Source organism: Girardinichthys multiradiatus, chromosome 23, assembly GCF_021462225.1.
Source record: "Girardinichthys multiradiatus isolate DD_20200921_A chromosome 23, DD_fGirMul_XY1, whole genome shotgun sequence".
NCBI lineage: Eukaryota > Metazoa > Chordata > Actinopteri > Cyprinodontiformes > Goodeidae > Girardinichthys > Girardinichthys multiradiatus.
Window position 1 is genome coordinate 20,202,651 of NC_061815.1, and position 17,524 is coordinate 20,220,174.

General features: G+C 41.3%; 1 protein-coding gene across 1 annotated transcript; it reads left to right on the forward strand.

Moving 5' to 3' along the window:
• Positions 1-6,003: 6,003 nt before the first annotated feature.
• dusp1 (dual specificity phosphatase 1) lies at positions 6,004-9,114 on the forward strand. Its single transcript, XM_047352604.1, has 4 exons — positions 6,004-6,660; positions 6,857-7,002; positions 7,091-7,310; positions 7,916-9,114. The coding sequence occupies exons 1-4, from the start codon at positions 6,252-6,254 to the stop codon at positions 8,269-8,271; spliced, it is 1,131 nt and encodes a 376-aa protein (XP_047208560.1). The 5' UTR covers positions 6,004-6,251; the 3' UTR covers positions 8,272-9,114.
• The last annotated feature ends 8,410 nt before the right edge of the window (positions 9,115-17,524 follow it).

Here is a 17,524-nt window from a genome sequence, read left to right on the forward strand (position 1 = left end):
TAATAAATGCACATTCATTCAGAAATCAAAAACAGAAGAAATATATCAGACATCACAAATTGTGTTTTAATGTCTCTGTTTTGAGAGAGGGGGTAATCCAATCATGATTTAACAACTTTTGGGGTTTTATAATTTGTAAAATACGACTGATCTAAGCTGTTTAAGATGCTAAAAAATTGAAATAGCCCTTTACCAAACTGCTATATCAGAATTGCAGCTTCAGCGCTTTGTTGTTTCATGATTTGTGTACAAAACCCAACCAGCAAATGTGTTGTGCTTAAATGTCTAGTATTCTATAAAACTGGCTTAAATGAAATTCAGAAATGTAAGGAAAACTTTAGAATCTTTAAACAGAAATTTATCTAATACTAAAACCTGAACAGGACATGAAAACATGTCACCTAAAACAGACTGTCCAACTGTGGAGCAAACAGTATGCTTGTCTGGAAAATGTCACCAATACTCATAGGCAAACTAGAAAATTGTTATCATGTCAACTTAAATAAAAGTAGGAAAAAATAAAAATACTTTCAAGTAACTACACATTTTTTTGAAATCAGCATTTAAACTTTAAAAAAAACTTTAAACAGGTTTGATGTGTAGAATTATATATATTTTTCAACTTAAAAAAGGTTTTTTATTTCTATTATTATTTTTTTTATTATCATTACCATCATTGTTGTTGTTGGTGGGAAATTACTTGACCCGTTGGCCCACAATGTGCTGCACAGTATGGTAAAACTGGTAATTTCAGTTCCTCTTCTTTCAAGCTGTCATTTCAGGTTTCAGAAGGAAATCACTTTTTGTGGCAGCACTTAATGTTTTTTCTCACAGTTTCCATGGCATTCCACTAAAATTTGCTAAATTTCAGTTGTGACTTCTTTGGTTTCAGTAGATTTTCCTTATTGGTTTTAGCTAGAGAGCAAAAATGTTTAAACCCACTGTTTACACACATGTAGAAACTGTGATTAACACTAAAAACAGCTCATTTGATGACAGGATCCCTAGTTTCTTCACAGTGATTGCCAAATTTCAGAAACGTTTTTGTGTGCTGCTGCAAAATTTGAGGCATCAGTCTCGAATTTGTAGAATGAGAGACAAGAGATAAAATGCTCTGAAGTCTCCCACAAAGAAGGTGCAGAAGGTCCTAAATAGAGCCAGCCAAGGCTCTAACATAATGTGATTTGGGGCCCCGTTCCAAATCCTTCAGTCACCAAATCAATTTAATATTCCCTTTATATGTCAGGCATGTTTAAACATCCATATAGGACACATCAAGCAAAAGCAATATGAATAATTTGTCCTTACTGATGCAGTTTAGGCGAGTATACCAAGTAGAAAGGTGTAGCATGAAATCAGTTAGCCTACTCAACTGACAATGTGTGGTATTGATAGTTTAATTACCTGTTTAAGCCTGGCTGCAACAGGTTTTTTAGGCATGTTGAAGAGTTCCACTGCATCACCAAGTATCACCTCTTTTACACACCAAAGCTACATACCTCAGTACCTCAGCATACACTACCGGTCAAATGTTTTAGATACACTTTCTTACTTAATGGGACTCGGTATATTTGTGATGATTTAAATGGTAGATTTTCACCAAAGGCATCAAAACTGTGAATGAACACACATGGAATTATTTACTATACACAAGGGGTGAAAAAACTTTAAACATTTTTATATTTTAGATTTATCAAAATAACCACCCTTTGCTTTGATTACTGCTTTGCACCCTCCGTGAGCTTCATGAGATAGTCACCTGAAAAGGTTTCCCCAAAAGTCTTGAAAGAACTTCCCAGAGGTTCATTGAGAGACGGTCAAAGATTAATATTTCAGTCATCACAGCAAACAAGAACCACATTTAGGAATGTAAAATATAAAACATATTTTTAAACTTTTACAATTTTTCAGTTGCTACATAATTGCATATGTGTTCATTCACTGTTTTGATGCTTTCGGTGAGAATCTACGTACAATGTAAATAGTCATAAACATAAAGAAAACCATTAAATGAGAAAGTGGGTAGTGTACATCCATTAAGAACACTACTCATTCTCACAGTAAGCTATGCTGCCCACACCGACAAAGATTCACCTACCTTGGCAAGCCGGATGCTAAAAGCTAAAAGTAAAACCGATGACTTGACTTGATTTCTGAATATTTAGGTGAAACATTGTCAGTTGAGACACAAACAGAGCATTTTAATTTAATTTTCAGATGATCAGTTAACTCTAAATATGAAAAACAAAATTAAAAAAAGCAAGATAGCAACAACACAAAAGTAAGATAACCCACCCTAATGTGGCAGACATTGGGTATTCCACATCTTTGATCCCAATACACATGCAGTATTAAAATGCTTTGCACGTGCTTCAAAAACAGCTTGTTTGTGCACACAAACAAGAACTTTGTTGTGGCTCCACTTTGCTCTCAATGAAAACATTTATATATATAACATATATATATATATATATATATACAGTGTCTTTACAAAAGAGGAAGACAAGGTTGACAGGGTTGAAGACAAGGTTGAATTAGTGCAAATTATTACTTAAAATACCTGACAAGACCTGATGATCCACAAAATCTCTTTAATTTCCCCAACTTGAGATCTACATAACACATGTTTTATTTTGCCAGTATAGATGGCAAGATAGCCCTTTATAACACTTTTGGACGGGACTCTCTGTTGGTTTTGGGACCCTATGCAGATTTTTAGTTTGCTTTTGCCTCAGACCGGCCTTGAGAAAATCCAGGTTTGCAGTGTAGCAAAAACAAACACAACCAAAACTGCAAAACATGGCTGGTGTTATATTAATAGAGATTGTATTGTACACAATGTACCTTTCTGTTTGGTGGTTTGATGACGAATGTTGCAGGTGAGGAAATTATATACCATGTTTGAAAAATGTATATGTCAGTGCAGAAAATCCACAAACTCAGCAGAAAGTGTGATTTTCACCACAACCAGGAAACAAAGAATATATCTGTCCCAAATTACAAGTCTGCTATTAAACTTTTGCAGGCAGTACATACCCTGTGTTTTCCCAGTGATGGCTCAACTGTTGCCACTAGTAACAATGACAGTAAACAAGCCGGGGATGACAGCAAGTGACAGCTAGGCTGGACCACAGGAAATGAGTCTCTGTCATTTGCTCTTTCACTTCCCTTTCTGATCTCAGGCTGGTTACAGACCAAGGTTGAGGGAATCAAAAGCATGGTGACAACACAGCACAGCTCTGTTTTCAGAGCTCGGTTTCAGTATTCAGACACACACATTTATATAATGTTTTGCATTCCAACATTTACAAATATTGAAGAACAAGATTTAGATGAGACCAGAAACCTGAGAGATTTGTTTGGTCCTGTAAACTTGTAATTAAGAAAAACAAAGATTTTGCTGTGTATGTCACTAAAAAAATGCTATTCTGACACTGATATAGTTTTGCTGTAAAGTTTCACCCTAGGTCTGTAATTTCTTTCCTAACCATAACTCTTCCTGATTTTGGGGAAATGGGTTGGCCGTTAGAACAAAATGTTTGGGTACAGACTGTTTTCAGACGTTTCTCGGTCCTCCTCCCATGCATAGTGTGTAACATTCTTGCTTTGTAGCATGTGCATCACAGTTGACTCATCTCACGGGAGTGTGAGGTTAAACCTGACAGAGAGTTTTTACACTCGCCTGTGATTGGTTACCGTTCTGTTCAGAGGGTTTCACCTCCCCCACTTCCTCTGTACCATAACACATCCATTTTTCATTTGCTTGAAAAAACAGAGGCCGAGGCAGCACACATGTGGATTCCACACATTTTCAGGTTTTAGTAAAGCATGAACGACATCATGGCCTGCTTAGTAAACACACTTGAAGTTGATCTTTGTGGGGAACACAGAGGTTAAAACTTTGAGCAGTAACATTTTTCACTGGCTAAAAGACATAATATTTGAAACAGGAAATAATAATTTTAACATTTATGTGTCTGCTAGGGAGCGTGGTCTGTTATTCCCTCTTCTTTAGCAACTTTGAAGACACAAGCATTTTCAACACATCCACCTTGTCAACAGGTCAATAACATCTTCTGTATTCTGAGACAGGAGTGTTGCCTAGTCTGAGTCAGCAAGCCACACCAGCAAACGAAAAGGGTTTCCCACAGTGACTGCAATCATGTTTTTTCTTTAAAAATATGTATTCTCTCATCTTTGTGTGGAAAAAAAGAAATACCCCATTTATCTCTTTTGTGAAACAAAACCAAGAGGTTAAGAGATCTCCATCTGCCATTGGCTTCCTGGTACACCAGTGTTTTGTTTCTCGGTGCCTGGAAATTTACTGGACTTCAGATTTCTATACCGCGATTAACTTTTATGGTTAGCCTTTGCTTTCGCCACATTGAACACTATGTACCACAGACTAATAAAAACAAAGAATTAACTTTTATGGCATCCATCCCAGATATTTACTTATTATCTTGTTATTTGTCAACTCTACTGAAGAGGCAAAATAGGAATCCAATTAAATTCTAAACATAATGGAAATTTTGGCATATTCTTTATTAACTGACAGATTACCAATTTAAATTAACAATTAAAATAAGCAGTCATAAGTCTGTCTGTAAAAATACTGTAAAAAGATTATGTAAAAAATCATAATTTAGATTATATATTACTTAAACAAACATGACTGTTTATTGTTTTCTTCTTAAATAAAACATAATTAATGATTATAGTATGATAAATCATTGCTATATAATATAATGTAATATAATATAATATAATATAATATAATATAATATAATATAATATAATATAATATAATATGTTAAAGACAGAGGAATGTACTGAGACCTAAAACAACAAGTGATCTTGTAGTTTAGATGTGACAATTATCATACATCATAGAGTTCAAGTTTATTGAATTGAATGTGACTATTCCTGCCATATACTATACAGTCGATTTTTATTAGACACGTGGGACTTGTATCTATATGTAAATATATTAATAAACAAATATTTATTTAATGAAACAGCACCTTAAACACAAAAGACCAGCAGTAGCCTTAATCCAGAAAAATAAAAAAGTTAGTATCAACAATCTAAATGTAAAAATTAGTAGTAATTATTAGAAATTAACATATTTTTGTGAGTTCAGTCCAAAATGTATGCATAACATTGATTAAACCACACGCAGACACTGAGAATCACAATGAAAACTTGAATGTAATCTCAAATCAGTTTTTTTGTCGCTTTTTTGCATACTAAATAGCATTCAACAAATTCAGACGCCATTTCTCTGGGATCTGTACAGTATTACAGTGAAATACTAACTAGATGGGTAACAGAAAACCCAGAGATAAAAACACAAAGACAAAGAACACATAAAACCGATCCATTAATGTGACGTACATAATCTAACAGCGGTTCAGCATTTAAACAGCTTGAGGTAGAAAAGAACAAAAGCTTCAAAAACAGATTTCTTAACAAAACAGTGGCTTCTACCAAGTTTTTAATCCAAAATTACAAATTATGTACAGCACAATATTTAAATGCAACTTTTTGAATGTCTTATTTGTATTTATATTTATTTTATATATGTGTTATTTGTTATAGAAAAGATACACAAATTCAAAACAAAAAACAAAAGGGAGAGAGAGAGAGAGAGAGAAAGAGAGAGAGAGAGAGAGAGAGAGAGAGAGAGAGAGAGAGAGAGAGAGAGAGAGAGAGAGAGAGAGAGAGAGAGAGAGAGAGAGAGAAAGAGAGAGAGAGAGAGAGAGAGAGAGAGAGAGAGAGAGAGAGAAAGAGAGAGAGAGAGAGAAAGAGAGAGAGAGAGAGAGAGAGAGATGCAGGACGTTCTTGCAGAATCGTCTCGGGTGTGCTCGAGCCCTCGTTCTTGTACCCTGTTGCACTTCAGAACGATCATGATGACGTCCGCGACGTTGGCGGGACGCCAGGAGAGGCGGCGCTCATTCACAGATCCTGTTCATACATATATAAACTGCCTCCTACAACTCGCAGGCAGAAGTAAGGCTTTGAGACGTTAAACATTTTAACTCTTTCAAAAGGAACTAAACTACCTGGATCTTTAAAAGGAAGAAAGGGAACATTAAACCCAGTCCTGAAACTTTTGTTTCAGATTTTTTCTTTGAGCTTTACCGTATTATTTTTTCATAGAAGCTAACCGGAACAAAGGACACACTCCAAAGACCGCAGTATTATTTTTCTATAACTTTGAGCTTGAATACTCCTGCCGTTGATCCTATATGTACCTGGATTTGACACTCATAACCCGCTGTACTACTATGGTCATAATGGAAGTTCCCACCATCGACTGCGCGTCCCTTCGTGCTCTAATGGAGGGCGACGTCCCGGGCTGCTTGGTGCTGGACTGCCGCTCCTTCCTTTCATTCAACGCCTCTCACATCTCCGGCTCCACAAATGTGCGTTTTAGCACCATAGTCCGGCGGAGGGCAAGGGGTGGGCTGGGGTTGGAGCACATCGTCCCAAACGAGGACACCAGGAACCGGCTCCTGTCCGGGGAGTACCAGTCCGTGGTGCTGCTGGACGACCGGAGCACGGACCTCAGCCAGGCCAAGAAGGACGGGACGCTGATGCAGGCTGTTACTGCTCTCTGTCGCAGCCCGTGTGGAGTCAGCGTGTTTATTCTCCAAGGTAAGGACATGTTACTGGTTACGAACACATTTAGACGCTTTACTGTTGCGGATTGCAGCTGTCACCTTTCTGGCTGGTCCTGGTGTAAACAGAGCTCGAAAATAGCCTGCATGAACAGTTGTCACTCATAAATAAAAGCATCCGCCTTTGCGTTGCTCTGCGATCTTCAGTGATGTATTCGGTTCTTTATTTTCAGGTGGATTTGACAGTTTTTCCTCAGAGTATCCAGAGATGTGCGCCAAAGCCTCCCCTCCTCAAGGGCTCAGTTTATCACTGAGCGCCAGAAACCCCGAGAGTGCAGACCCCAAGTGCAGTCCATGCAACACACCTTTATATGATCAGGTTTGTGTTTTTTAATTTTGATTTCCCCTTCTCTTCTACTTCTTGTTTTGCAGATGACTGATTTGTTTCTTGCTCTGTTCTAATTCAGGGAGGCCCTGTGGAGATCCTGCCATTCCTGTATCTTGGCAGTGCTTACCACGCTTCCAGAAAAGACATGCTGGACATGCTGGGGATCACTGCCCTGATCAACGTCTCTTCCAACTGTCCCAACCACTTTGAGGACTCCTTCCTGTACAAGAGCATCCCGGTAGAGGACAACCACAAAGCCGACATCAGCTCCTGGTTCAATCAGGCAATAGAGTTCATCGGTGAGTGCAAAGTTTGCTAACTAGTCCATTGATTGCTGGCAAAACAAACACCCAGTCTCCCCCATTCCTTCTTCCCTCCCTTTTTTCTTTGACTGGCTTACATTTGAAATTTAAAAATGTTCCCTCCAAAACGTGACCAGCTGGCTCTTCACTCCAGCACAATGGTGGTTACATCATTGCCACCCCTGAGGCGTAGAAAGAGGGATGTTCTTTTTTTAAATAATGAATTGCAAAGCGACAGCCCCAAGTAGTTATGTAGGGGGAAGCTGGCTGTGCTTGAATAACCCCCCCCACACACACACACAAACACACCATCATAGCACCCTTTGTTTTGACTGAAGAAAGGCCAATTTCTCTTCACTCATTGTCAGTCTTTCTGCCACTTCAATACCCTCAGCAGGGGTGTGTTCCCCTCTTTTGTCCATTCATTATACCTTCTTTGGGAGTAACCCCCACTGGCTCACACTCTACACAGCTATTAACTGTGTTCCTGTTTGCTAATGAGCGCATTTAAAATGAAGCAAAGTTATAACATAATATGTAACCAGCATTTGTCTGTTTGCAGCGATCCTTATTTTCTTCTCTCTTTCTTTTCCTCCACCCAGACTCTGTGAGAAATAACGGGGGCCGCGTGTTTGTGCATTGTCAGGCCGGCATCTCCCGCTCTGCTACCATCTGCCTCGCGTACCTCATGCGCACCAACCGTGTGAAACTTGACGAGGCCTTTGAATTCGTCAAGCAGCGTCGCAGCATCATCTCCCCCAACTTCAGCTTCATGGGTCAGCTCCTCCAGTTCGAGTCTCAGGTCTTGGCGTCCTCCACTTGCTCCTCAGAGGCAGGAAGCCCAGCAATCAGCAAGAGCAGCACCGTTTTTAACTTCCCCGTCTCCATCCCTGTGCACACCTCGTCCGGTCAGCTCACCTTTCGCCACAGTCCCATCACAACCTCTCCCAGCTGCTGACAGAGGTCCCACCAAATACAAACTTTGTTTGGACTCCAAAATCCAAGGGACTCTGCTTGGAGCACTACACATAAAATGGTTCAGATCCATTTGCCTGTTTATGGTGATGCTGGTATCACCAGATAGAATAGGTGCTGTAGCTTGGGGCTAGTTCACTTGACTGCTGACCAATCCTTCATAACTTGACCTGAGCATTTCAGATGGGAGATTAGACGACTACCATAAGGCAGTATTTACGTTTCGCTTAATGTGAAAGCGATCCTCAGTAGGGAGACGCTAAGGAAAAAAATCTTGCGTATTCTTCCTTTAAAAGATGGGTTCTTATTTTGATGAAGACAAGTGCTTTTGATAATCATAATCATTTTAAACAAAATGAGAGGGCTACTAGTTATCTCAGGAATGCTTTTTTTAAACCTATCAAATGTCTTCACTTGTTAAGGAAGCAATGCAAACCTATTGCCCAAAAAGGCATATGATTAGGAATGAGTGTATACCATTCTAGAAGTAGATGTGTCATAAAATCTTCATGTTCGGTTGAGTTGAATAGGTTGACAATTAGAATCCAAAACGTTTTCCCTTTTTTTTTGCCTTCCTAGATATCACTGACGATCATGACGTGTTGGGTTAACCAACTTTGAAATACCTCATGTTTTTGTACTGTGTACTGCAGCAAAACCCCAAAAACTACTAAAACTGGGGACGAATGTGTCTGCTTGACCATGTTCTGACATATTTATTGACTAAATTAATATATTTCTTTATAACAGCTATTTTTACAAATGTTTGTTAAAGAGTTTTTATATGTGTGAATAAATCTTATTGAGTTTTTGTACTCAGTTAAAATTGTTCTCTTGTCTCTCTTTTATGACATCTTGTATAGGTACATATATGTTTTTTTATTAGCTAAAAGCTCAAATCATGTGTTCACACATAACATTTAGACTTAAAAACAATCTTACATGTATTTAAAAACAAAACTGTTGTCCTCTCAGACCTAGCTGAAGCGTAACTCAGTAAAACAAAGACCGAACAGAAACACATGGGTTGGGTTGTTTCTTCTCTTTCCCATTTTTAACAGTAGCTAATTGTCCTCTGTGTCACATCATATCTATTCCCCAAGGAAACAGGAAGTCATGGACTATATTCAAAAGTTTATTTTGTCTCCCATTTTGAAGAGTGGCTGAAAGAGATGGGTCTGTGTGAAACAGGAAGGCACTGATTACCATTTAAAAGGTTAGTGCCTAAACAGGATGTTTTCTCGTGTTTTTTCCATTTTGAAGAGTGGCTAAAAGAAATCGCCTTCTGTGTTGCACCATATTTCTACCCAGGGGAAATGGGAACTACAAATTCATGAACTAAGTAAGACTTCCCAGATACTCTCATCAACTTAAGAAATAAGATATAAATCTCAAAAATGCTAAACATAAATTCTTTGAAATTATACAGTTGTGGTAGCCCTAATGATCATTTGTTAAATCAGAATATTCTTTCCATTTTGAATAAATTAAAGCCCTAAGCCTAACCCTGTTACATAAAAAGTAATTTTTTTTATACCTATAAAGACAGAAAGTGAACCAGAAGTCCCTCTTTGGACCTCTGTTCCCTGTTGTGCTCCATGCGATGGAATCCCATCGTATATCTCTGCATGAGGATTTCATCAAAATAAAAGGCATGATGTCATGGCGTCAGCCATTGTTTGGGCCACACTCCGTCTCTGTGAGCCCATCTGAGTCCAGGGCAACAGCAGGAGGCTCAAAGAATAGGCTAAGGAGACCCCCCACCCTCCCTCCCATAGAGGGCCACAAAGGAGGCAGCTGCAAGGCGTTTGGGAAAAGTGTGACAACCAAAGAGCATTCAGGGCTCAGTCAAGCACCGGCTTGTGTCTTCTGCCTCCACATGTTATGGAGGAGGTTGGGCTCAGTGAATGTGAAAGGGGGAGCAGTGTGCTTGGGTTACAAATTAGCTAAAAGATTGGCTGTGACCTGCCATGTGTAAGGAGAGTGAATAAAAGTGATAATTACCTAAAAAATAAGACTTAAACAAAAGAACTGTTTGTAATTAGTAAGAGTCCAGTTTAATGAAGAAAACTCCCAAAAAAATCAATTTCAACATGAGTGCATGATCAGATTATCAGAAACATTTGCTCCTGACTGTAACATTAACAGTAAAGATGCTCCGTGTTATTCAGACAAGCTGTAGTTTAGGTGACATATGTGCCCACCCACCCCCACTCTTCATCTTCCCTCCTCCAACCCCTCTTCCACCGCTCCAGCTGCCTTTGTGTCTTCAGATTGCATGATTTAAAGAGCTGGCAGGAGTTTGTGTGAAAGTCATTAAGAATGCTTTATGATCTGATGTTTACACTCTGGAAGAAAAAAGTTGCGTGTTTCTCGTGTATGTGACACAATCAGAGTCTTAAGTGAGACAATTTCAAGGAGCATCACAGACAATCCTGTTTATGTTTGTACCATGCTATTTATTTAGTTGTTCTTCCATCTGTATCTGTCTCAGAGAACCAACCACCAGCTGTCTCAAATTCAAACACAATGCAAACACAATGGTTGGATGATCTGTCATACACAAAATCCGCAATTAAACGAGAAACCCAGCTACAAATTGAATATGCAGCATGCATACCCCAGAAATTCACAGAACTGAATATGTTACTGGTTCCTTTATGGGCAGAACCTTGCACACATATTCATCAACCTTAAACTTTTTCACATATTGTTACATTACGATAAAGAGCATCAGTGGATTTTATCATCATTTCATGTGATAGACCAACAGAGTAGAGCATATTTGTGAACTGGAAACAAAATGATACATGGCAACACAATATGTTGCAAATACAAATTGTGCGTTCAGCCATCTGAGTTGATAGTTTGTAGAACTGATACAACTAGAGCTGAAGGTCTCTTGGGGTTTGTCTGCACCAGTTTTAAAAATCAAGAGACTGAAATTGTCGTTTTCTTCTTTACAAAATAGCAAACCCTTCATCACACAGGCTTAAGAATGTCTGTGAATGTCAATTTTTAAGTCTTGCCCTAGATTCATTATTGGATTTAGCTCTGGACCTTGGTTGCGTTATATGCTTTCATCAAAACCAGTGGTGAACTTTTCAAACTTCAAAAGAATTTGTGGGCCAAAACAATACAATTAAAAAAATTAAAGGATGAAAATTATATTGTGAATTTTCTTTGCCCACTCAAAAAATAAACTAAGCAGCAATATTTAAATTAAACAAATAAAGTAGTCAGATTGTTTTCGTAAGAAAGGGATGTGTAAATCATTGTTTTTCCAAACTTAAAATGGGGTTTGCATATTTGCCTTATGTAAAGAAAGGCATCCGATTTAGAAATGCAATTGGGCTCCATTTGAAAAAAAAGGTCTATTCTAAGCAATTAGAGTATGATTTAGGTCCCTATTTCTTTGAAAACAATTACTGTATTTAGCCAAGTTCAATAAATAAATTAAAAGAAGATCTGGATGCATCAAAATCTGTTTTTTAGTAAAAGTGACTGGATAGATGTGGTCCTATTTACTAAGAAATAATAGAGAACACAAAAAGCAAAATCCGTCCTGGGACCACAAATGGTTGGACAACCCTGATCTAAACCATTCCATCATAGCTCTGGCTGTACGTTTAAGCTCATATGTAAGGACACAGCAAACATGTAAAAGAAGGGGATCTGTGTCAATTTTTTCTATAGGGAAACCTTGTGGTGGCAGTATGATGGTGTGGGCATTCTTTTCTTCAGCAGGGACAGAAATTTTGGTCAATGATGATGGGAAGACGGATGGAGGTGAATAAAGGGCACTCCTGGGATAAAACCTGTTAGAGGCTACAACAGACTTGAGACTGGGTTAAGTGTTATATTCTAGTAGGACAATGACCCTAAATATGCAGACCTACATTTAGAATGGTTTAGTCGAAAAGCACATTCATGGGTTTCCCCGTGCTTATAAAGGGGTGGATCTCAATTTGGCCATGCTGATCGCAACATATGTACACCCACGTCTTAGAATAAACAACCAAAGCAATGTACAGGAACGATAACAAAGTAGCTCAATTAAATCAATTCTGGAACCCAGACTGCAGTTATACTGAAGTTTCTGGTCAACGAAAATATACCTCGTCAAAATGTCACCAAGAACGTCATTGACTGTAAATGTGGTTAATCAAATTTAGTTTTTCTGCTATTCTCATCAGTCACCACATCACACTTAGATAAAACAAAGTGATGGCTGTTTTCCAATTACCATCTTTTAATGGCTTGGTACAGAAGCTGAATAAATTCCTTAATACTGTTGTTAAATGACACCAATGCCTTTACTAAAGCCCACAATCAAAAAGTGGCACTAAACACATAATGCCATAAAAGCTTGGTTTAAATCCTGCCAGACCAGTTTTTGAAGAGAAGTCAACTTTGTGCCATTTTGCTACTTCGACACACTGCAGTTTATTTTATATGATACATTTTATATGATACATTGTAGAAAATGTGTCAAGTGGAAGGAAAATTATACTAATTTTCAAAAATGGGGTTCAAACGAAAATTTAGAATGCGTCTCCCGGCCTTCCAATCAGCATCCTGTCCGCCTGATTCATCATCCAATCACCTTCCAACGCCTTGTTTTTAAAGGACGTTCGGCTGTGTTCCTCTTCGCTTGTCAGCTAAGCTCATCCCTCCTCCACCCCACCTCCACCACCTTCCTTCACATCTACTCCTGGCTTCATCGCTCCCTGACTGCCAATCCACCACCAGTGTCGGATCAGGGGGAAGACATTTCTAAATCTATGCCTCGCAAATGTTCATCTTAGCTCATTTCATTCACAGCATTCATGTCTTCCTCCCAGGTCCGAGCGCCAAAGATATAATAATGTAATTTCACATCATTTAAACCTTTCTAATTGCCAACACTCTCTTTGTGAGTCTTTTCAGATTGAATTGTTTGTATATAAATATCAAAACTTTGTAGAACCACCTTTCACTTTTATCTAAACCACTGCAGCTCTGGCTGTATGTTTAGGATCAATTTCCTGTTGGAACATAAACCTTCGCCCCAGTTTCATGTATTGTGCAACAGGTTTTCTTTCAGGATTGCCCCACATTTAGCTCCCATCTTCCCATCATTTTTGACTAGCTTCCATGTCACTGCAGAAGATAGGCAACCCCACAGCCTGAATATCACCACCATTATTTCACAGTGGCAATGGTATGGTCAGGATGATGTTCAGTTTTAATTTTCTGCACACAGTGTTATGCATGTTGGTCAAAAAGTTTAATTTAGATCTCATCTGACCAGAGAATCTGCTTGCAAATGTTTATTGTGTCCCCTTTATTGCTTCAGGCAAACTGCAAACAGGATTTGTTTGGCTTAGTGTAAACAAAGGATTCTTTTCTTCCACCCGCCGTAAAAGCAATGTTTGTGGAGGGCATAACTGATAGCTGTCCCTGTGATAGAGTCTCCCACCCGAGCTGTGGCCCTCTGCAGCTCCTTCATTGGCTGCTTCTCTGATTAATGCTCTCCTTGCCTGGCCTGTGAGTTTTGGTGGATAGTTATGTCTTGGCAGGTTTGCAGTTGTGCCATAAGCTGTCCAGTTTTGGATGATAGATTGAGCTCTTTGAAATGTTCAAAGCTTAAGATTAGATTACCTAACCCTGCTTTAAACCTCTAAGATATATTGTTACCTAACCCTGCTTTAAACCTCTAAGATATATTGTTACCCCTCGTACTCGTCGTCGTCCGCTTATCCGGGTCGCGGGGGCAGTAGACTCAGCAGAGACACCCAGACGTCCCTTTCCCCAGACACCACCTCCAGCTCCTCTGGGGGGAGCCCAAGGCGTTTCCAGGCCAGCCAAGAGACATAGTCCCTCCAGCGTGTCCTGGGCCGTCCCCTGGGCCTCCTCCCAGTGGGACGTGCCTGGAACACCTCCCGAGGAAGGCGTCCAGGAGGCATCCGGTATAGATGCCTGAGCCACCTCAACTGGCTCCTCTCAATGTGGAGGAGCAGCGACTCTACCCCGAGCCCCTCCCGGATGGCTGAGCTCCTACGGAGCTTCCACCCTACGGAGGAAGCTCATTTCAGCCGCTTGAATCCGGGATCTCGTTCTTTTGGTCATGACCAAAAGTTCATGGCCGTAGGTGAGGGTAGGAATGTAGACATACCGGTAAACCGAGAGCTTTGCTTTTCGGCTCAGCTCTTTCTTCACCACAATGGACCGGCACAGTGCCCCCATTACTCCAGCAGCCGCACCGATCCGTCTGTCGATCTCCCGCTCCATTCCTCCCTCACTCGTGAACAACACCCCGAGATACTTGAACTCCTCCACTTGAGGCAGGAACTCCCCTCCAACCTGAAGAGGACAAGCCACCCTTTTCCGGTCGAGTACCATGGCCTCTGACTTGGAGGAGCTGATCTTCATCCCAGCCGCTTCACACTCGGCTGCGAACCGCCCCAGCGCACGCTGTAGGTCTTGACAAGAGGGGGCCAGCAGGACCACATCATCTGCAAAAAGAAGAGACGAAATCCACTGGTCCCAAAACCAGACCCCCTCCGGCCCTTGGCTGCATCTAGAAATCCTGTCCATAAAAGTTATGAACAGGACTGGTGACAAAGGGCATCCCTGCCGGAGTCCAACATGCACCGGGAACAGGTCCGACTTAGTGCCGGCAATGCGAACCAAACTCCTGCTCCGCTTGTACAGGGACCGGATGGCCCCTAATAAAGGGCCCCCAATTCCATACTCCTGGAGCACCCCCCACAGGGCATCACGAGGGACACAGTCACATGCTTTCTCCAGGTCCACAAAACACATGTGGACCGGTTGGGCAAACTCTCATGAACCCTCAAGTACCCTGTAGAGGGTATAAAGCTGGTCCAGTGTTCCGCGGCTGGGACGAAAACCACACTGCTCCTCCTGAAGCCGAGGTTCGACTGTCGGCCGGACTCTCCTCTCCAATACCCTGGCATTTGGCTTACCAGGGAGGCTGAGGAGTGTGATCCCCCTGTAGTTAGAACACACCTTCCGGCCACGCTTCTTATGAAGGGGACCACCACCCCAGTCTGCCAGTCCAGAGGCACTGTCCCCGACTGCCACGCAATGTTGAAGAGGCGTTTCAACCATGACAGCCCCACAACATCCAGAGATTTGAGGTACTCAGGATGGATCTCATCCACCCGCGAAGCCCTGCCACCGGAGCTTTTTAACCACCTCGGTGACTTCAGCCTGGGTGATGAAAGAGTCCAACCGCGAGCACGCTTGGCCCCACGGTACCCGTCAGCCGCCTCAGGAGTCCCACAAGCCAACCACAGCCAATAGGACTCCTTCTTCAGCTTGACCCTTACTGCCGGTGTCCACCACCGGGTTCTGGGATTGCCGCCACAACAGGCACCGCAGACCTTACGGCCGCAGCTACGGGCAGCAGCATCGACAATAGATGCGGAGATGTCTCCAACATCCCCCGGAATCAGGTCAAAGCTCTCCCGGAGGTGGGAGTTGAATACATCCCTGGCCGAGGGCTCCGGCAGACGTTCCCAGCAGACCCTCACTATGCGCTTGGGCCTGCCAAGTCTGTCAGGATTTCTCCTCCTCCAGCAGATCCAACTCACCACCAGGTGGTGATCAGTGGACAACTCAGCCCCTCTCTTCACCCGAGTGGCCAAAACATGCGGCCGAAGGTCTGATTAAATTCAATTCAGTTTTATTTATATAGCGCCAATTCACAACACATGTTGTCTCAAGGCACTTCACAACAGTCAGTTACATACATTCCAATTAATCCTAACCATTGAACAGTGCAGTCAGAGTTAGTTATTTACTCAAATTGGATAAAAAGTTTTTCTGTCTAAGGAAACCCAGCAGATTGCATCCAGTCAGAGACTTGCAGCATTCACTCCTCCCGGATGAGCATGTAGAGACAGTGGACAGTCACTGGCGTTGACTTTGCAGCAATCCCTCATACTGAGCATGCATGTAGCGACATTGGAGAGGAAAAACTCCCTTTTAACAGGAAGAAACCTCCAGCAGAACCAGGCTCAGTGTGAGCGGCCATCTGCCACGACCGACTGGGGGTTTGAGAGAACAGAGCAGAGACACAAAGAGAACAAAGAAGCACTGATCCAGGAGTCCTTTCTATGGGAAGAAAAAGTAAATGTTAATGGATGTAGCTCCTTTAGTCGTTTCACCTAGAAAGAAAGAACAGATAAACTCTGAGCCAGTTTTCAAGGATAGACTCTGAAAGAGAGCACATACAGTTAGTTACAGTTAAGCTCAGTCAATCGCCATGTCTAGGAGAGAGAAAGGGTTAAACACTAAAAGACAGGGCCATGTGGATCATCGGTAGAGGGTGAGCATTAAGTTGTTGCCAGCAGAAGCTCGGACGATTCCCCTCTCCAGAAAGGTGTCACAGGTAGACACAGGGCCAGATGTAACTTCTAGGAAGAGAAAAGAGAGAACAAAGTTAAAAGCTGAAATAACAGCAAATAATGCAAAATTGGAGAGTAGTGTGAGAATGTAGCGAAGAAGGTGAAAGTGGTCATTATGTCCTCCAGCAGCCTAAGCCTATAGCAGCATAACTACAGAGATAGTTTCAGTTCAGATGATTTAGTTAAACGGCGCTTATTTACAACAATGTCGTCTCAAGGAACCCCACAAAGGGTCCCACTGATGGTCATTGTTATACTAAAAACCAGAAGGATTGGGATACCTCCCTCTGTCAGACTGATTATAACCATTGGAAAAGAGAAGGGGTCATACAGGTAGCAGAACTGGAGGGTGTGTTTGCACCTCAACCATAACTGAGCCGGTTTAGGCTAAACCTGACTCCCCCTTACTCCATCCAACAGGGAGGGAGGCTCCCTCCCTGATAACCTAAGCCACTGTAACTATAAGCTTTATCAAAAAGGAAAGTTTTAAGCCTAGCCTTAAAAGTAGACAGGGTGTCTGCCTCACGGACCAAAACTGGGAGCTGGTTCCACAGGAGAGGAGCCTGATAACTAACGGATCTGCCTCCCATTCTACTTCTAGAGACTCTAGGAACCACCAATAAACCTGCAGTCTGAGAACGAAGTGCTCTGTTAGGAACGTATGGAACAATCAGATATCTGATGTATGATGGAGCTAGATCATTAAGGGCTTTATATGTGAGGAGGAGAATTTTAAATTCTATTCTGGATTTAACAGGGAGCCAATGAAGGGAAGCTAAAGTAGGAGAAATATGATCTCTCTTTTTAATTTTCATCAGA

Coding starts and splice junctions, on each gene's coding strand:
- dusp1 (XM_047352604.1), top strand. CDS start 6,252: ATGTACCTGGATTTGACACTCATAACCCGCTGTACTACTATGGTCATA. Junction 7,003..7,090: donor ACACACCTTTATATGATCAG/GTTTGTGTTTTT, acceptor GTTCTAATTCAG/GGAGGCCCTGTGGAGATCCT. Junction 7,311..7,915: donor TCAGGCAATAGAGTTCATCG/GTGAGTGCAAAG, acceptor TCCTCCACCCAG/ACTCTGTGAGAAATAACGGG.